Here is a 23415-nt window from a genome sequence, read left to right on the forward strand (position 1 = left end):
CCATATTAAGCGGACACCCTCTATTAAGTGGACACCAGCTGAAGTCCCAAAATTTTTTCTCACATTCTCTGTAAAATAAATCTGCATTCAGCGGACACCTCTGTTAAGCGGACGGGGACACCGATATAATTTTAAGCCATTGTGTTGCACAAAACCAGCAATAAGCGGACACTTCAAGGGTTTTTTACTTCAAAAAGTTCAGCTGAGACTCCTTTAACATCGTTCAGCGATGTTGTTTTACAGCTAAGTGATTATTCCAGATTGATGCATTGATTGACTGGACTTTGTGCTATACTAGTTTTTGATCTTACACACGTTACACTGTTTTACAAAAGAGTTTTAACTCTTATATTATACTTAACTATTATATTGCACAACATATTTTGAGCGAAGGGTCCCAACGGTGTCCGCTTAATACTGGTTCCACTGTACAATGATCATGTATTTATATCTTTAGCCGTAGTTCAAAAATATGATTTTTCATGTATTCACTTCTAATGACGTCTAAAGAATCAAAGCGAGCGAAGTCAAGATTTGTTTTGAGGTGGCTCTGAAAAGAGCCGTTTTGAACGGCTACACATTGAGCGTTTTAAATTTCTTCTTGAAGCCCTCGTTCGGGCTTTGTTGGAGGGAAGACATAACTTTTTCTTTTATTTTTTAAAGACTTCTGATTCTACCAGGCTGTCGATCGAGGTCATGGAATATGCGAGGTTCCAAAATAACTATTTTGGAACTATTAAAATTTCATTAGACGTGAGAATTGTAAACGTTTGTATCCCGATTTCTACACTCACGCATTCGGGCATTGTGCAACGACGATGAATGACCTTTTGGGTATCGAGCCGAAAAAAAATGACAGGAGGTCAGATAATATGTGTTCCTTTAGAACTGGTGTTTCTTAGGGGTGAAAAAAAAAAGTCAAGTCTCTCCCACAAAGCAGGATCTTGGTACCTCTTATTTAAGCTTCCTTTGAAAATTTCCGATGAGCACCCCGCCCCCCGCGCCCTTTTTTGTGGGAGTTCCCCTGGGATGAATGAGGTTGAGGTTTCCTAGAAGGACACAAGCGCTCCCTTGATCGTACTGACTTGCTTGATTGTAATGCGGAGGTGGATCCAGGGGAGGGGTTGAGGGGGTTCCAACCCTACCCCCCTTTGAACAGCATTTATTGTTACTTGTTTGACTCATCATAAAAATTATAGAATATAATTGTTTTATACGTAGTTGTTTCACTTCCACCAATTGACTGTTTGTTAAGTTAGGAAAAGATAATGTACATTACGCATTATTATTTTTGGTTTTTTGGTTGAGAAAGCCTTCTCTCGCCGCGCTTCTCTCCCCTATTCAGTTCCGCTCGCCGTTTTTCGCGCTGCGCCCCAACTACAAGTAGCTGAACGCCTGGAAGAGGTAAATAAAAGGGAAACTCCAGATTTTATATCATGCCTTCACAAACGTTTTTGAAGTGTCAGGAATGCTGTGACCCACGGCCCAGACCCCCTAGTAGCTCGCTGCTATGGGCTCACCATTTGATCAAAGTTACTGTTTTTTATTTTTTGTTACAGGTTAAAAATCCAAATAATTTGCCAGAATATTACCGATATTTATTGACTAGTGCCGTTTTGTGTGTGTGTGTGTGTGTGTGTGTGTGTGTGTGTGTGTGTGTGTGTGTGCTGATGCAGTTCTACGTTATTCTGAATATTAGGATTTTAGTAACATGGGCAAGCTGGCAAGAAACGCGTTCGTTAAATATTAGGGCGTCGCATCCGGTAATGTGAACAGTATGTGGAGTTTGGTATTGCCAGAATGTTTGGCGTGGCTGCAAGACTGGCATGGCTGAAATAAAATTGACGATTATCTCAGCGGACGATTTCCGAATATTCCCGAAGTTGTTCCCAATGGTTTTCGTAAGGTCACGTGTCTTTTACAAGGCAATGCTGAAATCGAAGGTCACGAACTTTTCGTCAGTTCTCTGATCTGAGCTTCGTGTGGATAGTTTTGTGAATCTCTGTTTCTCTGTTCAATATTGTGTTTTTGGGGTTGACACAGGAAAATGGTATAAAGGATTCTTCTTCAACCGGAAGCAATCCACAGCCCTTAGTTTGGTTTGTGAGCACTGAACTGAATTTTGTCAACTCGATCTGCTCTGTGTTCGTGAAGCAACAAGGTTACTGCTGAATTTTCGTCGTGTATGCAACAAGAAAAAAATTCAGTCATGAGTAACACTGGAAAGAAGTCAAAATGGAACTTATCTGTGTTTATAACGAATTTGAGTACCGAGAAGTCGGTAGAAGTAAATGGAGAGACCCACGTTGGAAAACTGATGCTGGACCTTGTCGAAGGACTCGGTAAGTGTTTACAATGATAACGGCGCGTCTGTGATTCAATACCACGGCGTTTTAAACGGGTGTGGTGCTGATGTCGTGCTTTAAAACCAAGCTTATACTTCTGGTGAGAATGAGGGGAAAAACGTTTTCCCGTGACGTTCTATATTTCTATGTTGAGATGTTATTCACGGTGACATTTCAGGTATTTACTCTTGTTATGTATTGGAATTTGAAAGCAAATGAGCAGCCAACAAATTTGTATGATCAAATTACGGCTTTTTGGGCGCACGGAACGTTTTCATCATGTATTTTGCCCTTCACTTTAGTAAATAGTGTAGGTTATATGTCGTATTTACTCTGCAGATATAGCGGCTGACTGGTCTGATCATGGATTATGGTGGCCTCAGAAACGACTGTGGCTTCTAAAACCTCGCTTAACTTTAGACACTATCGGGGTTCAAGGTGATGCCATACTTCAGTTCACTCCAACTCATAAAAAAGTTCGCGTTCAGTTGCCAGACTTACAATTTGTTGAAGTTTCACTGGACTTTTCTAAGCCAGTTTTTCATGCCGTTCAAGAGCTGTGTGCCGAATTAGGAATCAGACATCCCGAAGAACTCTCTCTGCTGAAACCGTTCGATGGGCTGAAAAAAGAAGGTCGGAGGAGTTTTCGCGGAAAATTAAAGAAAAGGCATTCACAGTCTTCCCTTAGTTCAGATGACAACTTATCTGCGAACAGTGACGACAAAACGAGAGGAAGTAAGGATAGTTTAACACCCAATTATAATTCGTTGCCCAGGCATGGCTACGCTTCGCCGAACGGCAGTGTGTGCACTCCGTCACCTGGATTATCGCCCGGTTATTCAGATGGGCCCTATGGAACGATCGAAACAACTTCATTAGCTAGCAGTCCGGTCTCTCCTTCACAAGAAGCTATTGCATCTCTATTTAAGCCCAAAACTCTTCAAGAAAAAGCTGTTGTCAATAAAGGGTACGTAAACACGGTTTTGTTACTATTGTCCCTTAGATATGCGTATCCCGGATCGCCAACTACCCTTACTCGAAAATTTTTATTTAATGTTAGTATTACAGTATTTGCAGTATTAAGAGAAGTCCTGCAAAATTCCGACAACCGCCATACCTGCAAAAGTAAGGCCCCAACTCATGGGCAAAAATCCTAAAAAAAGACTTCATGGTATAACAGTAAATTGTACTAAATGACAAGACGGAACAAACAATACTCTACCAAAACAGACCAAACCGTAGATTAACAGTCATTAGAAAATAGCCAAAAGAAACTACGCATGCTAATTGGTTTAAAATCCTGTTTCTATTTAACAGTTAAATTATGAGCTCGAGATTTCTATTGCGTGATACGTTGACTTGGGCTACACCCTTGTCAACTATCACGCATAGAAATCAAGAGCAAATAATCTAATTGTTTTAGTATAAATCTACTAGTCCTTCAAAAGTTTTTTCTAAATCTCCTCACAGACACTTCAAAAATGCAAAGAAGTGGCCGTAATTTTATTAGCAAGCGCACACAAGTTTGCCACTCACTACCTACAACAGAATAGATACATGGAGTAGCCTAGCCAATCAGTGAATGGCATTCATGATAGAATACTGGTAGATTTATACTAAAACTCAATAAAAACACAGAACTAGCGCAAGCTGTTGACCTAATGATGGCATGAGCATAGAAAATTTGCATTTTGATGATCAAAGTAGACAAGCTGTTTTCTTTTTTTCATTGTGGAATTTTCTAAGAGAAATAGAAAACATGTTCTCTGTGTTTCTATTTGTAATAAGTCGACAGCCATCCACATTGTTGTGTAAGTTTAGTGGGTGAGACGATATGGCCGACTCACATGTGTGAACAACCATTTACAAGAAATCATGGGAGAAGCGCTTTAGACCAAAGCATGATGGGTAACATATTTAACAATAAGATTCTGAGCTCAAGATTTCAATGAGGTGATAGTCTCGTAGAAATCAAGAGTGAATAATCTAATTGTTTTAGTAGAATTCTAACTGAATTCTAAACGCAAATCATGGTTTCCAATTATTTTTCCGCATATTATTAAATTGTCGTTGGAAATTTGCACACAGTTGCTTATGGCCGTCGATAAAACCCGGAACATCCCGGAACATCGAATAATTATCATAATTATGCAAAAAATATGTAACATTAAACTTTTAAAACTAAAATAAAAATAAACTGGTATCAGCTTGAAATATGAACAAATATTATTGGGGATAGGGGAGTCGGTAGCAGAGGGGTAGGGAACATTGGGTATTCATTCAACTGACCACAGTGAGTGCAGGCTCCTCTTCTTTCTCGCCAATTGCATCACGTCGCTTTTCAGCACTCTGTTTTTCAACACAAACATGGAAGATTCTGACGATGAATGCCAGGTAATTCATTGCGTCTCCTTTTTTGATCCCTGATTTCTTCAACATTTGAGGTGTTTGTCTGAGCATCATGCAGTTGCTTGTTAAGTCAGTATTCATAGTTTTGTCCTTATTCCATCTTCATGTTGCTATTTATCTTCCCCAGTTTTTGCACCACTCCGCTAGGAATGCCTGGCACTATGACCCACTAAGTGCAGACTCGGCCTTTCCGGAAGCCCGAGTAACAAGCAGGTTATCATTAATAAACTAGTGGTAATCAAAGATTTATAGAACAGCGCGTTCATGCGCAGTTTTCGCATGTCTGGTTTACTTTGGTGGTGTTCGAATGGCTCGATAGAAAACTAAGTTTGATCAAATGTCAGATAACGATCTGCACGTTAAGTTGAACTAGCGATGAATAGATTATAGCCTGCGGTGAAAGTATTTTTAATTAATTAAGTATTAACTTGTACTGGACAAACATTTTCCAGGAGATGCATTTGAACTGTTGGCGACACTTGGAATTCACTTTCAGATCGCCAACACTTGTAACAAATATTTCTAGAGACAATAAAGTTTTGACCAGCGACCCTGCAAGACAGCGTGCGTGTCGCCAAATGTTTTTAAATTTTGTGTTTGTATTTGTTTACACTGTCATCAGAGGTCGAGCGGTCTGAACTAGTTTAGACAAGAAACTCAATGCCAAAATCGTGTATACGCATATCTTTGTATTGATGTAATGAATTTAATAAAGAAATCACAGTTGTGTACCTATACTTTTAGGTCTGATTAAGGAGTTCGAACGCCACCACCTTAGTTTTCTGTGAAGAATGAAATCTGGGAATAAAGGACAGTCACGTGATTAAACTGACGGTGAACGACTGGAAGGAATGGATTACTCTTCTTAGTTGCTAGCCTTCACTCATTGCAGTCACTTTCATTTTTCTTTCTTTTTTCCTATTTTTATGTTTTTGTTTTGTTTCTATTTTCCAAGCTGATACCAGTTTATTTTTGTTTGATTTAATTTTTTAAAATTTTATTTTATGTATTTTTCGTGTAATTATGATAATTATTCGATGTTCCGGGATGTTCCGGAATGTTCCGGGATGTTCCGGAATGTTCCATGTTCCGGGTTTTATCGACGGCCATTGCTTATGCACTCGCACTGGCTTTCTCAATAATTTCAAGTTTTTAAAATCAAAAAATCGTAAATGACCTTCTTTTAGTCTTCTCAGGAATTTAATTATCCATTTGCATCTAAATGTTCCTCCAAAACGAAAAACAAGCGCCATTTCATAGACGACCGACAGCCACTGCACTCTAATAGTTCTTCCAATCTTCCACTCGTGTTTCTACACCTCGATAGAAACGTGGTACATGTTTTCTGTTTCTTAATTAGTAGCCATGTAGCTATGCTCCATTGGAAATCCGTGAATCTGATTGGTTCTCTTATGGTTTTCTATTCTGTAACCCTAACCCCTGAGACAAAGATCACACAAGCACTGCTCTTGAAACTGGATATTATTCTTAAGTTTAGGCTTAAAAATGCACAAAATTGTAGTTTTTGTGCCAGCTGTTATCCTTTAGAGTGCCTACTAAAACAATTAGACCACTTACCTTTGTTTTCTTTGAGCTACCCCTCATTGACTAATCGGCTTTTTGCTCATAGAAAACGTGGGCTTGTAGTCTAATTATTAGTTATCAGTAGAATTCTACTAGTACACTAATGTAAATGCTGCAATCTGATTGGCCAAGCTAATGCACAGCATAAGTGTGCAATAGCTGGAGCATGTCCACAAAGGGAGATTTAGAAATTTAATTTAACAACATCTGAAAACAAGTGTTTGTTTAAGTAGTTTCAGGGCTTGAGGAAAAGGGATAACAATAAGAACCAGTTGACTTGTAGGATGTATAGCTGTAATGTATTGATCTTTACCCACCATAGGCTGCATCTCCATTTAAACCACCTCCTTTGGCTTCAGAAATTACAAAATACTCCAGAACTCCACAACCCCCCCCCCCCCCTTCTTGCCTTCAGCATTCCAAACTGTTCTACTCCCATACCCTCATGGTACTTTTCAGCCCAGTGAACAAGTAACACAAAGACAAAACATAGGAGTCTTCATGAAAAACTCACATGATATGTGAAAGTAGTAGCCATATGGTCATGTTAATTGTGATCCATTTTCATTGTCCTTATCAGATGGCTGGACTCTTCAAAGTCTCTTATGGCTCAGGTATGTTTTATGTACAAAGCGCTCGAAAGTAATTTGCTGTCCTTGTCCTATGTATTTCAAAATGTTCTTGTGTTATTTTAGAATAGATGCTCTTGAGAAAGACCACTCTGTGATCCATTTCTGGATTGGTGAAACCAAAAGGAGAGTGTAGTTATCTGAATCCAGTAGTGCTTAGCATCTCACTACCCATTCTTCAAAACTTAACTAATGATAACAATAAATGTGTTACAAGCAACAGTTTTGCTTCCAGTTTCTGCTTAAGACATACTAAGATATAGTTGCCTGAGCTGAAACTTATAAAAGAAGAGATGTGCTTCATCTTTTTACTTTAAACACATATATAACAACTCCTATGGTTCGTGACATTTGTGCATTTGCCGTTCTCTTTTAATTTTCGGGCTCTCAATTTTTCACTATTTTATACGTGATTCTGAAGGGTACTTTATGCTGTGTTATGAGGAGGAATTTTAAGTAGAGTGGAACCATTTGGCTATGCTATTGCAAGTTTTCTTTTAGAGGTCAATGGTATGGTTTCTGGACTTTCCGCTGTTATTTGCATGTTGCTTTGTAGAGTTTGACACCTATCATTTGCCATGTGCTTGTAATTTCTTTCAGTGTTGCATAAAATGTTTTAAGCTCTCTAAGTATCGGCTCTGGAGGGACAAGTTTGAAATATTCCCTGAACATGTTGCAGACGTGCATTCAATATTATGACGCTGGCTCAGGCGATTAGAACTGTTTAGGAGTACAGAAAATGTAACTTCTTGATAGGTCTAATTACCTCATTGACCAATAATTCGTTACAGGCTAATCACCGAGGGTGGATGGGCACATCAAAAACAAAGTCTACAGGCTCCCCCGTCCTACTCTGACCACTTCACTCTCCAAATTCTTCATTTTCGCACTCGTCTGCTCGCTTTGCTCGCCTAATTTTTTTTTCCATCCTTGCAGGGAGCCTGTTCGCAGGCTGAATCATCCAGATTTTATAGTATGCCCAAGCTCAAATTTCCTCAACTACAAAGCCAAAATAATGTTTGGAATCCTTTGACATTGCTAAGCAAAGATCTGTTGTCTAAGAAGAATTAAATGAGTTATGCCGTGGAATGTCTAAGATAATTTCAGACTGCGGGGCATCTAGTATTTTGAAAACACTTCCCAGCTGCCGGATATCTATCTACACAATGTGACTAATATTTGTTTGGTTTGAAGTTTATTTCTATTTCAGAACTGTACTTGCAAAGTGCACTCATTGGTTTGATTTGAGCTTCTTTGGCTCTGTCAACACATTGGTTGCAAGTGACAATGAAAGAACGCTTTCACACACTCTAGTTGATTCCAGAAAACAACTCGGGTCTTAAAAAAAATAAATAAATATACATTTATATAGCGCCGTTTTCCACTAATTGTCCATGGCGCTTTACAATACTTTAAAATTAAAATCCTAATTCTTTAAAAACCTAAAATCCTAAATCCTAAAAGTTAAAATCCTAAGGATAAAATACGCTATATAATACAATTAGGCTAGAAATAAAAAGTAAAAACTACAAATCAAATGCACGCTTAAAAAGATAAGTCTTAAGATTAGCCTTAAAAACTGCCTCTGATGATGAGAGTCTGATCTGGAGGGGTAGTTTATTCCAGAGCCTTGGTGCCGCCACGGAAAAAGCCCTTTCACCATACGTTTTAAGATTTGCTCTAGGCTCATGAAGCAACCTGTTGTTTGAAGATCTTAGTGTCCGACCAGAAATGTTAAATTGCAGTAGGTCTCTAATGTAATCAGGGGCCAGTCCATTCAGAGCTTTGTAAGTTAACAACAATATTTTGAAAATAATCCTAAAATGAACTGGCAACCAATGTAAGCTCCTTAGTATTGGTGTGATGTGTTCCTGCCTTCTAGTCAAGGTAACAAGGCGAGCTGCAGAGTTCTGTACAAGCTGAAGTCTATTAATCAGATACTTTGGGAGACCATACAGTAGGGCGTTACAATAGTCCAAACGCGATGTTATGTAAGCGTGAACAATAGTCTCAGTAGTACTCTGGGATAGGTATCGCCTAATTTTAGCTATACTACGAATGCGGAAAAATGTGCTCTTGCAGGTTATTTTAACGTGTTCTTTGAAATCCAAACATTGATCGAATGCAACTCCTAAATTCCTGGCCTGTTTACTAGACTTGATTACTTCATCACCAACTCGTATATAGTCGAGGGGTGGTCGTGGACGATATTTAGAACTAATAACCAAAAGTTCAGTCTTATCCCAATTTAACTTAAGTTTGTTGCGCAGCATCCAGTCCCCAATGTCCTTAACACATAATTCTACGGCCATCTTTGAGCTTGATAGATGATTAGGACAGTTGGACATAAACGACAAGTACAACTGTGTGTCATCTGCATAGAGATGAAACGGTATGCTATGCTTTCTGGCTATGTCACCCAGCGGACTTGTATAAAGGGAATACAACAAGGGTCCCAGTACAGAACCCTGTGGTACCCCGTAGGGTAAATTCTTCTTCGACGATTCAATTCCATTAACAGAAACAAACTGTTCGCGTGAGTGAAGGTACGAATGAAACCAATTAAGAGCAGTGTTCCTAATTCAATTTCTATGTCTTGATGAACTTATCAATTATGCGATTCAAACTTAAGAAATCCAAGTTTCATACACCTTTAAAGGAACAAAATTTCAGGCAAACAGACCAAAATAAATGATAAATTCACTCCCAACTGAAGAGCCGAACAACTGACTGTGAAAAAGAACGATTTTCAGAAACTTCTATGCTTTGAAGCCTTGTGATGTTCCAAAGGAAATTAGTGTTTGATTGGCTCGTCCCAAATGCCAACAACATCCGACTACATCCTAATATGGCCAAAAAATCTCACTGACACACTGGAAATCGCTTGTGCGAAATTCGAGCTGAGAAAATCTGAGATTTTTTCTGCATAGCCTTCAAAAAGTCCTTCAAACTACACGCGGCTCTATATACTGCCGTCTCGTGAGGCTCATGTTTTCGCTCGCCTGACTTGTTTGCAATAACCTAAATGTAATTTTGAGATGGCATTACCGCATTATATTGGTGGTTCATTGGGACAAAATATATTCTCACCAGAGTCACATAGTGACGGAGCCCAATATGAGAATATATTTTCTCCCAACTAGCTGTCAATATATCCAAATATTGTGACATTTAGCATTTTTCATCTCTTGAGAAAGGTGTCCTGAAAATGGTTCTGAAAGCTTGTTGTTAGCTGAGTATGTGGATTGTACTTAGGTAGCTTTATTTTTCTTGGTTTTTGTTTGAGGCTGGACGTCAGACGTTACGTCCAGATGTTTACCATGTTATGTCCTGTACTTTGGTGCCATGTAATAATGTTTTAAGGTATCCAGGTACCGGGTACAACATGATAAACATTAAGTTTCTCACCGAATGCCTTACATCTTTTTTTAGAATAAAGATTTTTCAATCCCATGTTCAGTTCAGTTGGAAATCATTTTGTTGCCAACCCCCCCCCCCCCCAACCCCACTAGGCGTCCATGCATTTGCTGGTCTCTGGAATGCTGGAAACAATATTTCTGAGAGCTTCATTCCAAAACTTTTCTTGGGATCATGCACCAAGTACCCTGAACCCCACTCCCTTAAAGACTAGTGCCCTCGGAACAGGCAAACTGTTGGCTTCCAGTCCTATTGGGAAGAAATCTGGCAGTTACAGTAAGTTTTGTTTTTTGCAGGATGTTGCAGAATTCTCCACTCTTCTTTTGAGATATAAGTACTATGCATTCTTTGATCTAAATCCAAAAGTAAGTGAAACTTGTTGCTTATCCTTGTCATTGTAACTTTGTGGTTCCAGAAAATATCTCTACCCCCACCACAGAAGGAAGCCCAAACTCGAAAATTACGAATCAGTGGAACATAGACTTGAATATTTTAGGATAAGAAAGTGGGCAAAAATTTCATTTCATAGGCACTTAAGACCTATTTTGAAAATGTTCTGTAACTTTTTACTGCAATTGAATATGACAAAATGCAGACACTTCTTTTTAGCACTTCAGGTCCTGTCACCGAGGAAAAAAATTAAATTGGTGAGATACAAAATTTGCTTTGACTTGTAGCTTTCAAAAGGTGATTTGTGCGCTCACATTTTGTGGTCCTTAAAAATTTGACAAGTCAATTTTTTTTTTCAAAATTCTTGGTACAGTTGGATAGCCAGCTTGATAAGCTTTAATGTGGTATATGGGTTTAGGTATCCACAGTTTAAACCGGACGTACTACATCACTTTTATGTGAGACCTTAAACCTGAGAATTTAGAACTACATTCTAATGGTATTTTTTAGTGAATGCAGTCCAGTTGAACAATTGAAATTGTTTCCTGAAATGTCCTTGAAATGTCCTTGAATATTAAGTCAAAAAAGGAGTATGAACCCTGTTAATTTAGTCAGGTTCCACTGGCACTTAAACTAATTTTGATATTAGAGAGCTTAAGCACAGACGTTTTTGAGCCACAGACTTCAACCAGAAGTCGAAATTTCTCCTCTTTGACATGTATTACTCCCTTTTCATTGAAAATGTCAAGTTGTAAATGCTAAAATGAGAGCTTTGTAACTCAGTGGTCGGACATGAAAACGTGCTAAAAGTAAGAAGATAAAGTTCCGGTTGACGTCCGTGGCTCAAAAACGTCAGTGCTTAAGCTCTCTACTGTGTTTCTACCACCAACTGAACTAATTAGGTGGATGAGGTGCGAATTAATCAGCTGTATGAACAAGCCAAGTGGTCAATCTTAACAGAGGAGGTAGAGTGCACAGAGGAGGAGATGATGACATTTGCTGCCATACAGGTCAGGCCACTATGATGTAGTTCTTCCCAATGGTTATCATAAAGAGCAATGTGATTTTTACGCCAAAAAAATCCTTTTGAGTCTTTTTGAATTTTTGTAAACTTATCTAACCATTAACCTGATTGATGAAATATACACAAAGGTTATAGTTTCCCATGTTGCGTTTTTTCTAGTAAGTTGACAAGTTGTCCTTTGGCCTTTCATATGCTTGATGTGGCCTTATCAAAGTCATTAATAATTCATCAAGTTTAAACAAAGGAATCATAACCCTGACAGTGCTTGGGTGCCTGATCTTAATTACCATATTTACCCGCGTATTAGTCGATCCCGTGTATAAGTCGACCCCCAATTTTTGAGGCCAAAAACAAGATTTTCTTGATTTCCAGGTAAGAATTTCTTGAAATCTCATCTTGTATTTCTTAAAATTATCTTTCAGCTACCACAGATATGTAAACAAATCACAGCAAGTTTCAATGCGCAGTTTTAAAGCTTATTATGGCACATATGTGAGCGTTTTACCCAGTTTAGCAACATGTGTGCATGCGGGCTTTTCGACGATAATTTTTGTAAAATGGTCACAAAATCAAACATAAGGATTTCAAACAAACCTTTTTACGTGCAAAGAGATTAAAAGTGGCTTTATAAGACAGGCAAAACACCAAAGAAGCTCACGACTTTCAGAACGGCGCCATAAACAAAGTGCAAAGCATGTGTTGGGAACTTGGTAGTCAAGCCTTGAAATCGGTTAAGTACTGGTACAGAAGTACTGGCACTCATATCCTGCCAGGTTACCAAGCAGAGAAGTTCGAATCGCAAAAGATGTTTTCTCCAAGCGGCTTTACTACAGCTTTATTTACAGGATAAATATTGGTTCTTTATGACAAAATTGAGCCAGTGAGTGTCTACAAGATTCAGGTTAAAATTTAACGGATAAATTTTGATACATTTTAACTTGGTAGCTCTGATATAGAGAGACAGATCGCTAAGCGAACATACGTTGTAAACTGTGCTGCCGCTTATCACATGTTTGTTAACATTGAAAGACAATTATTATGCTAATTATTTGACTGGTGCTTGGGTCTCAAGTTTTGACCCATGTTTAAGTCGAGGGCGAATTTTTGGACTGATTTTTAGGTCTTGAAAGGTCGACTTATACACGGGAAAATACGGTAGCATAGATTTGTACGATTTTATTTCTCCATTTTCTCCTTAGTTTTGGTTTCGATTGAGAAGATATGTCAAACACTCCAGACAGTGTTGGAGCATATTTCCAAACACCTCGAAGTTCATCAAAAATACTCCGCTATGTGTCGTATTTTCAATTTTCTTCTTAGTGTTTGGAAATGTGGTCAAACACGATCTTTCATGTTTAATACATTACATCAAAATAATGACATAAGCATGCCAAAAAATGTATACTTGGGATGATCCTTCATGTCTTCACATCCTTCTCGGCAGTTTTAATGTATGATCTTACATGCAGTGTATATTTACTTATATTCTTCACCATCGACGGGTATATTACGAACTCACAACGTGACCAGCTCCCAGTTAGCTTGATGGCTCAGTTAGTAGAGCACTGCACTGGTATCACAGGTCATTGCTTTGAATCTCGTTCAAGCCTGAATGTTTTTCAGCCTTTAATTAACTTGACAACTAGTTGTGCAGTGTATAATGCTGATGATCTTCATCTCTTTAATTCCAATACTTCTCCTGAATTTCTTTAACAGTGTAATGAACATGTTTTTTCCAACTAAGATTAGAGTTGCGACAGGAGAATTTTACTAATTTGTCTCACAATGGAGTCACTTTGAGATGTTGATCACAATCAACATCTCAGTGACTCCATCGTGGGACACCCTGCTATCTGACTTCCGATTTCCTGACTGAATCCTTACTGCTGCACCACCCTGTAATAATGGATTAATTGTAAGGGAATACAGCTATTAGTTCATCACAGTTTGGTTGAAACCACTGATTGATTGATGATTACAGCAGGCTTAAATGATTTGCAAAGGGAGCTACTGCAAATTCAAATGGTTGTTATTTTCTGCTGGAAATCACTCAGTATGCCCACCAAATGACTTGTTTTGCTGGCCATGTTATCCAGCATGGATATTTTGGATGCTGGATGGGTTTTTCATTCTCACTCTCCACTGAGGTCCGGAGATTGCTTGGTGCGTACTCGTGCTCATAAAAGTCATCTGACTACAAAGCACATGGTTTGTTCTAAAACCTTAATAATTCATCATTTTGGTCAGTTTGGGGCCTGCTCTTGTGTGAGTAATTTCTATCCCTGATTCAATGTGTCCTTTTAGTGCAATGAGGGAACAAAGATGTTTGTGCAAGTAAATGTATGAAATATCATATAATTATTTGAACTGTGGAGAAAGATATGAAGACATGACTGATCATCGCAGTTATATACACAACTTAAGCAGTAGTTGTGAAATTAAAGCCAACTTTAGTAGTTGTAAAATTAAATTTCACAACTGCTTTTAGTTGTGTATAGAACTGCGATGATCAGTCATGTCTTCATATCTTTCTCCGCAGTTCAAATATATGATCTTTGATATATTCACTTGCATTCTACACCATCTACAGGTATGTTACAAACTCACAACATGATCAGCTCCCAGTTGGCTTGATAACTCAGTTGGTAGAGAACTGCACTGGTATCACAGAGGTCATGGGTTTGAATCCCGTTTAGGTCTCAATTTTTTTTTCAGGCTTGTTACACAACTACTTGTTACAAGTATATAACTGCGATGATCAGTCGTGTCTTCATAAAGATGTTTGTATAACTCAAGTCCTAAGGACAGAAACATCGATATCAGAATAACCCTTGACTTGATAGGGTAATTCTAAAGGAAAGGAGACATAGAATAAATATGGATTTGGGCTCACTTGAAAGAAATTAAGTCAATTATAGTTATTTATCTGTAAAGTACTGTGTACATAACACAGTCAGCTTTTTATTAGAACTCATTGCAGTTGTAATGATCAAAACAGCTTAAGTGTTCCACCTAAATAAATTCAAAGATTATTGCCCCTGCAGGCTTTCCGGCCAGAGCCTACATGACAATTTTAGCCTGATCAAGTAATTCCCTTCGCAATGGCAGAGATTTTAGAACAAATTTAAAGTCCTTAAAATCTTTTTGACCACCCTTGTGATAACATGACCTTTTCAAATATCACGAGTTGGCTTAAAAGCGTTTTGATATCACTTTTACCTTTTCTTTTCCTTTCTCTTAATTTGGGTGTGCAAAGTAAGGTGTTGCAAGGCGAGAAGATAATTATTAAGAGTTAATTGTTACTTCACTTTAGAGGATCTCCATTTGATAACACCACTTATTATGTGGCTGTGTCTCACAAGGACTGGGAACTACCGAATTCCCGAATTTGATAGGCTGAAATCGATATTGACCACGGTCTAGATTTTCCCATCTAGACCGGCATCTAGACCGGTTTCATTTTGCATTGAAAAAGTAGCAAACTCAAATACGAGAATGTTCACCGTTTTCTTTTAGTTTCTTTTCAATCATTTATGGAAGTGCCAAAAAGCCTGATGACAAAAAAAAAGTAAAGAGGACAAGCAAATATCGGCAGGTTTAAGTTAAGCTCATCTCTGTTTGCAAGCAAAATGTCAGCAAACCAGTTACATTAAATGAATTAAAGTTTTCTTCTTTGCCATATAATAAACATCTTATTAACCGAGCTAAGTCGGTCTGTGTGGGAGAATCTTGACCTCGGTTGTGTGTACAGACCTCACTGCGTTCGGTCTGTACTCACGACCCCGGTCAAGATTCTCCCATACAGACCTCCTTCTCGGTTAATAAGAGCTAAAAACTGATCACATTCATTGATATTCAAAGGATTGAAATGCATTACCATGTTGCTCTTAAATGTCTTATTAAAACCCTGTGAAGTCTGTCACTTTTGCAAACTTTCCTGTTTTGATACCACCCAGATAGGACTATTGAAAAAGATTCTTGTTCTGTGTAGTCTTATTTGCTTTTCTACAGATTTTATTCCTCAACAAGCAATTTTATAGACAATTCATACTCTACATATTTGAGGTTCCTTCCCAGTTTCACTTCCCGAAACATTTTGTACGTGTAGACACAAGCTTAAAAGATAAAGACAAATGTCTTGAAAATGAGCTATTTGTCAACTGCAATATGCTCAAATGAAAACAATCTGCTCTTGCTTGCTGAAAGTTATTGTGGTAGAAAAAGGTAATGGAATGCAAGAGATTGTGGTACTTAACAAAAACTGATAAGATCTAGATTCTAGCCCCTTTTATTATGTTTTCAGTAAGATTAAATTGTTGCTTTACCTTCTCACAGCAATTTATATTAGTGATCAGAGATTTCCAGTCACATAACACCAGTCGTATAATTTTAACTTGTTGGTTATTCTAAGGTAGCAAAACAGTAAAGTGCCCATCTTCCAAGGATCACCCTAATTTTGCCCAAGATAGCTTAACATGTCTCACAGTATTTTTTGACCACGTGTAAACGATTTTCTGTTAAGACAATGTCAGTGAATTGCTTTGATTTCTCATCAGTTCCAGGTGAAATTAACCTCAACATCACCACAGAATCAACAAAGTAGTGATGATGACAATGATGACATAGATGCTGCACTCAGTGATTTACAGGTATTTGTGTAGTAGTGTTCTGCAAAACATCCATACCCTATGAAGGGTTCTCAGGCTGAATTTCCCATCCCCACTACTCTGGAAAATCAAGTTCAACTGCATACTCCTCTACCCCTCTACCCCTCAGAATTGCAAATGTCAGTAAATGGGGTATGGATATTTGTTGTAATTGTTCCTTTGTAATGCAGTTATACATATAATTATTTACATATTTAGCATAAATCACTGGTTTTAAGGTATGATCACATTTTGCATGCATTGTGTACTCCCACACTTCAAAAGTTATTGGGCGTCTGGAAATGAGCATGAGCAATGCATGAGCAAGAGTGATTTGTATTCTTCTCGTGATTTTGTTTTTGAAGTTTTGTAAGGGAGTAGACCCTTTCCCACTCAGCCAATTTCTCCATGTGAGAGAAGACAGGTGTTGGTAAAGGAAAAGGAAGGAGGTGGTGAACCTGCAGTCTTAAGTGATGACCTATCTTACCCATACCAGTGGGAGAAAATAGGGACTCGGGTAGACTGAGGGATGGAATTATTTTGCAAGGGAAGAGGTCAGCAGGAGAAAGGCAGTTGTCAATTTGATATCGCTTTTCTGCAAGAAACATTCATTCAAAATCATTGAATGCAGAATGAGGCAGGAAAATTTTTTATAGCCATGGAACTAACCATTCAAAAGGCGTGATGAAATTACTTATTACATACCTGGATTTTGAAATAGAAAGTACCAAACTTGAAAGCAGGTGATATTTGCTGCTCAAAGCTATTATGTTCAAAAACTTTCCTACTTGGTAATATTTAGGCTCTGGAAGAAAACAAATGTCATTGACGAGATCAACCAATTGTGTCAATGGTTTCAACTTAAAGATATCTTGAGGTTAAAACATCCAAACCAAACTCAATCCCACACGTTATAGGTTTCAGGGTTAGGGTTGTTTACCAAGTTTAACCAAAGCATCCATTTCTTGTCAGGCTTCTCTTGAAGGATCAACGCTTACCACTCAAACACCACAAAAGGTAGGCCTGTGAAAAACTTTTGTGCCAGTTTCTGTTATGTTAGATAATAATTACACTCATCAACAATAGATGAGCTTGGGGAAGGTGCCTGGAAAGATAGTGGAGCCTCGAGCACAAGAGCCGAGCGTGTAGGGTAACCATGAGAACCCTGTGCACAAGAGCCGAGTTGTAGGGCAACCATGACAACCCTGTGAGCGGCAACCACCAGGCACCATCACACTACAAAAACAGTGGAACCATGATACTTACCTCATACTTACCAGAGAGGGAGGGAGGGCAGGGAGCTAAATCGCCAAGCACAGTCGAAACAGCACAAATGCACGTGAGAATGAGTTGACCCCAAAAGCCACACTGTAAAACCACACGACCCCCAGCAGACCCCACACCACTGCGCATGTCGAAAACAGGGGAAGGCTGGTGACCAGCATTGTTTCGCATTTAACTTAGCTTAAATTACATTTAACCACATTTAAACTCATCAACAATAGATGAGCTTGGGGAAGGTGCCTGGAAAGATAGTGGAGCCTCGAGCACAAGAGCCAAGCACGTAGGGTAACCATGAGAACCCTGTGCACAAGAGCCGAGTTGTAGGGCAACCATGACAACCCTGTGAGCGGCAACCACCAGGCCTCGCCCTCCAAGCAGGGTGCTTGGGGAGCGACGGGCCTGTGAGCAGGGTCGGAGGGGGAGCGAGACCCCCAAAAACTTTCCAAGCACCAACCCAAGGCCTGCCCTTGAATAGAAATAAAAGAGCATACACACCTTGTAACGACGAGCAAACCTGCAGTGGCCCCTGATGAGAAGGAGAGCCAGAACTTGCCACACAAGGCTTTTTGTCCACAGCCAAGCAAGAGGGTGCGGTGCCTCCCATATAGCGTCAATCTAAGCGCAGCAGCCACTCACCCTTATAAGGAAGACACCAGCCCCATAAACACTCCCAAAATTAGTAAAAGGAGGAACGTAAGGTCTAATGGAAAAATTACAATCAAGGTGTAGCGCCGGCAGTCAGTTGCTTCGAGAGTTTTGACATCTCTGCTGGAGTCTGAATGTAGGACAAGTAGGCAGTGCTGGATCACCGTCCCAACGCCTGAATTTGATGGTCGGGGATGCCGTTACGGGCTGCCACCATTGCTGCTCCAATGCAAAAACTGTGGCTAGAGAAGTTGCCAGAGATACCAGCCGAGGCCAAGATGCAACACAACCAAGCAGTCAAAAGCGGTCGTGATAGCGGGCGACCGTCCTGAAACAGAAATAAGGGGCCCAGTCCATTGCCCCTTATAGTCAAATATGACATCAAGGATTGGAGTGCACACAGTGGATATGTGCCTCTGCCTATGTGCACAAAACACCCCTTCCTAAACGGATCTGTTTTTGATGCCTTAATCCGAACGCGAAGGCATGAAGGTGATGAGGCAGAGTCCACAGAGGTATCAGCTACACCAAGATGGATGGATGGCGAATAGCTGGCCAAATTAGGGACGGTGAACTCCGCAGAACGAAGAAAGCCAAAAGAAGCTAGGCAGCAGGCTGCCCAAAACATGCAATGATCCGGCAAATTGACATTCAGAGCTTTGAAGATAACGACCAGGACATCGTCTGTGATTGGTAGCCATTGAGAAGAAGCATCGCCCTGGGTTTGCTTTACACCCCGAAGTACCCGCCGCAACCTTAGGCAATCGATGAGAGGATCTGGAAAGTCCTGATCAATGTGCAGTGAGCGAACTGCAGAAAGGTACACCTTGATGGTGGAATACTGCACCGTTTTGGCCAAAAATGTCACGAAAAGGCACAACGTCCATTCATCAACCGAGCAAGGGGAACCTGACGGATGAATCTTACCGAGTTGACAGCAAAATTCAAGAAACTTTCTTTGACCTGAGGCATATGAATTTCGAGTCGAGGATGCCAGCCCCTGCAGCAGGAGATGATTGCACTGAGCCTCTAGGGTGTAGACATCAAAAGATCCCACAGCTGTTGAGGAATTGGTGTTGGATACCGTAAAGCCTCGGGCGCCAGACGCCTGAACTCCTGCCATTGGAAACGGGAGAGAGCGTCAGCAATCGAGTTATGAATGCCAGGTAAGTGAACAGCAGAAAAGGTAAAACTACATCGAGCTGCTGCAGACAGTAAATGGCGCAGAAGTTGCATAATGCACGGAATTTTCGACGTCCTGGACGTAAGGATGTGCACCACAGTCTTGTTGTCAGAGTGGAACAGGACATGGCATCAGTGCCATCGCGGGCCCCACACGTGCGAAGCAACCACAACTGGAAACAGCTCTTTATAAGCGATTGATTGATTGGACTGGGAGATGCCCCATGCCCCACTGAACCACTCATTCTTGAAGTGAGCACCAAATCCCAAGGAGCCAGCTGCATCTGAAGTAACCTCCACATCTGTTGATGCGGACATGCCTGGGAAAGGCCAAAAGCTGACCTCATGCCAAGACGTAAGAAAATCCGACCACCATTGAATGTCCTTGTGAAATTCCCCGTTTAGACGGATAGGATGATCGCGTGAGCGAAAGCAACAGAGAAGGTCAATCATGCGGCGGAGGAACGTATGTCCTGGCCACTCAACTTTTACTGCATGGTGGAGGTGGCCGATTAGCGATTCGAGTTGGCGTCTGGTACACCACCGCTTGCTTCGCCACAACTGAATTAAATTCTTAAGTGCGGCCAATTTTTCAGCTGGAAGACGGGCAACTTGCTGGACTGAGTCAAGTTCAATTCCCAACACCGTCAAGCAAGTCGACGGGCCCATACATTTGCCAGGGTGAAGGGGAAGGCCAAGCGACCTACAAACGGCCAAGGCAGTTTGCAGATTATAGGCGCACTGGTTCGAATGGGCTGGGCCTGCTGTGAGAAAGTCATCGAGATAATGCATAAGATCGGCCACATTGTACCTATTAATAATGATCCATTCCACCATATCGGCTATAGAGTTAAAAATAAATGGAGCTGAGCGAATCCCAAAAGGAGGGGCAAGGTCAACAAAGAATTGACCCCGCCACTTCATCCCTAAGAGGTACCAATCCTCAGGATGCACTGCAATGTTACGATAGGCAGCCTCCACGTCGAATTTCACCATCATGGCCCTGGGCCTGTGCTTGGCCACCATGCGGATAATCTGGTCAAGTGTGATGTAATGCATCGAGAATTCATCAGCACTAATGCCATTGTTTACGCTATAGCCGCCCGGGAAGGATAAATCAATAATAAGCCGCCACTTGCCAGGCTGGCCTGTTTTGGGTTTAACCCCGAGACTGCTTACTTGTAAGTTTGGGATGGGGATAGAGGGAAAGGGGCCCGCCACCCTGCAACGGGAAACCTCGAGGGCCAAATAATCGTCAATAACATGCGGGTTCTGGAGTGCAGAAGGTTTGTTCCGTTTAGCTGCTTTAAGCCTACGAGCAGGTTTGAATCCCAGGCGAAACCCGTGCTGAAGACCTTGTAACACGAAGGAAACTGCTTGCCGATCTGGGTGCCCTACCAGGTCCGAGGCAAACTGAGCCACATTCAGGGGAGAAACCACCAACACTGGATGTAAAAAGGGCCCCCCTAAGGACAAAGGCAAAATAAAAAACAAAAGGAGACGCTAGCAACAAGGTTGGAACAAAAGAAATGATTGTGTTTTACTATTAACGATAACTGAGTGGTACACAGGCTAAAACACGCATCAAGTGGCACTGCTAAACGTACCCGACCAACTAACGAGGTAAAAATTCGAACATAGAAGCATGCGAAAAATCACACAAACTAATCCCAGAAAAACCAATTCACTGTAAACAAAGCAACTAACGCAGAGTTTTGTGCTAACAGAAACAGAAAAAAAGCAATGTCACTAATGTTACAAAAGAAAAACGCACGAAGCAACAAAGAAAAGTTACAATGTTTAGACATCTCAAAGGGTGCACATCGTACGCACGAGCCAGTTGTTGTAACAAACAGCGGGATTTGCGGGTTTTAAGAACGGCGAGCTTTGGCACCAGAGCACGATCCAGGAGAACTTTCCCAATGCTTGCGATTGTCATGGCTGTCCCTGCTGGAACGGCTAGAGCATGCTGTCACCCGATGTGAGCCCGAGCAAACACGACAGCGATGTGCATAGCGGCACGAAGCAAAGGGGGCTGTGCAGCGACCTTTATTCCACGAAATACAAACCACCACAGAAGATGAGGATCCTGGAGGCTCGCTCGAGCGCTTGAGGTGCTCAGTGGATTGGGCCAGAGAAGACTCACGTACTGAAGAACCGGCGGCATGAAAATTAAACAGTTGAACATTCATACACGACCAATCTGTCTGGCGAATGGCTGCCGCATGTTCGCGGAAGGCTTGATCATACGTGAGCCAGACTTTTCCGGAGAAGTGACGAAATGTGTGCAGGATGAGGAGTTGATACTGCAGCAAATCCTTCCATCGATGTGGAAAACGAGTAACCATAACCAAGGCGAAGATGGAGAACGCCTCCATTCAAGCCGCAATGTCCTCGATCTTATGACGCTGTCTTTTGGGGTGTGAGGTAAGAACAAGGCGCCCGTCGAATAAAAGTTGCGGCTCAGAATCCTTTTGCTGCAGTTGCAAGTTCGCCGCCAGTAAATCGCTCAGGTCCATGTACTTGCCCACAATGATCTGAGCGATGATCTTCGCGGGCACGGGCGAAAAACCAGGACCCACGACGAATGGCTGATGTAACAGCGATGCGAGCTGCCCGACAGGACAAGAGGCAACATCGCGAATTGCCCGGCTCTGCGAGGAGCCTACGTTCGTGGCGATAGCGCTAGGAACGAAAGAGGACATGGAAGGCGGCGCAAATGTTGATACAAAGGATGGCACAACTAGTGAATGGTTTGGCCTACCTTGTACCGCCTGTACGTTGAATCCTGTCCCTGAGGCCAACAAGCTTTCGGCGGAACTGGCAAGCGAAGGGAGCAAAGCAGGAACGCCCACCGAACATGGCGGCGTGGCAGTCGTAGGAATCACTGCTGAGGAACTTGGCAAAGGCACGGCACTTGGAGCAGCACTCAAGGACGCTTGTTCCGCAGCGAGAGCAGCTTGCACCGTCTGCGAAATCAATGCCACCAAATCAGGCGAAATTCCATCGGTTGCCGGTCCAGCCGATTGAAGAACAACTTGCGAAGCTTGACTTGAAGAGGGAACCAAAACGTTCTCACCAGCCGAATAAGTGGCGTTTTGCAATGAAGCTTCTCCTCCAGCCGAAGCGGTGGGGTAAAGTGGAGCAGTTTGCAAGCTATTATTCGTCCCACAAGAACCCATCATAGAAAATCGAGCAAGGTACGAGACAGCTAAATTGCCAAGCACAGTCGAAACGGCACAAATGCACGTGAGAATGAGTTGACCTCAAAAGCCACACTGTAAAACCACACGACCCCCAGCAGACCCCACACCACTGCGCATGTCCAAAACAGGGGAAGGCTGCTGACCAGCATTGTTTCGCGTTTAACTTAGCTTAAATTACATTTAACCACATTTTTTGTATGGAAACTTACTAAAGAGGCTATGACATTTCAAATTGTTAACTTTCATTGGCTTTGAACTTGTATTGGTATCAAGAAAATACCACTGAGATTGTTGGAATTCAGTTATGATAGCAAATTTAAAGTAATTTTCACATTTTTAACAAAGTTGAAAATGTGCTATTGTCTTAAAACTGAAATCTTTGCTCTTTTGGGAACAGTGGGTATATGTGTTTATGGTATATCGATCCATTAGTACTGTTGAAAACTTGTTTATGCTGTGATATGTTACAAATGAAATGGATCAGGGCTGTCATTAAGGGTCGTAACCCGTAACACCTGTTACAGCTGAGTTCACTCTATGTTACGGGTGAAGATGTTGATTGATGGTACGAACATGCTACACTTACCTAATTTATTTTTAAACATTTATTTATTGAAATAAGCATAACTGTTTCTTGGTGTCCTGCCTCCTTGG

General features: G+C 40.9%; 1 protein-coding gene and 1 pseudogene across 1 annotated transcript in view; one reads left to right on the forward strand and one right to left on the reverse strand.

Moving 5' to 3' along the window:
- Positions 1 to 1666: 1666 nt before the first annotated feature.
- The window catches only part of LOC145483743 (fermitin family homolog 2-like), a 34639-nt gene continuing 12890 nt past the window's right edge, over positions 1667 to 23415 (forward strand). The window contains exons 1-7 of the mRNA XM_081462291.1: positions 1667 to 2342; positions 2685 to 3312; positions 6919 to 6952; positions 10681 to 10749; positions 11677 to 11784; positions 16355 to 16447; positions 17417 to 17461. Coding sequence (XP_081318417.1) covers positions 2186 to 2342; positions 2685 to 3312; positions 6919 to 6952; positions 10681 to 10749; positions 11677 to 11784; positions 16355 to 16447; positions 17417 to 17461 — 1134 coding nt within the window. The 5' untranslated portion in view covers positions 1667 to 2185. The remainder of the gene's footprint in view (positions 2343 to 2684; positions 3313 to 6918; positions 6953 to 10680; positions 10750 to 11676; positions 11785 to 16354; positions 16448 to 17416; positions 17462 to 23415) is intronic.
- LOC145483749 (uncharacterized) lies at positions 17468 to 20614 on the reverse strand (annotated as a pseudogene).

The sequence above is a fragment of the Orbicella franksi genome, chromosome 4 (assembly GCF_964199315.1).
Source record: "Orbicella franksi chromosome 4, jaOrbFran1.1, whole genome shotgun sequence".
In the NCBI taxonomy this organism is placed as follows: Eukaryota; Metazoa; Cnidaria; class Anthozoa; order Scleractinia; family Merulinidae; genus Orbicella; species Orbicella franksi.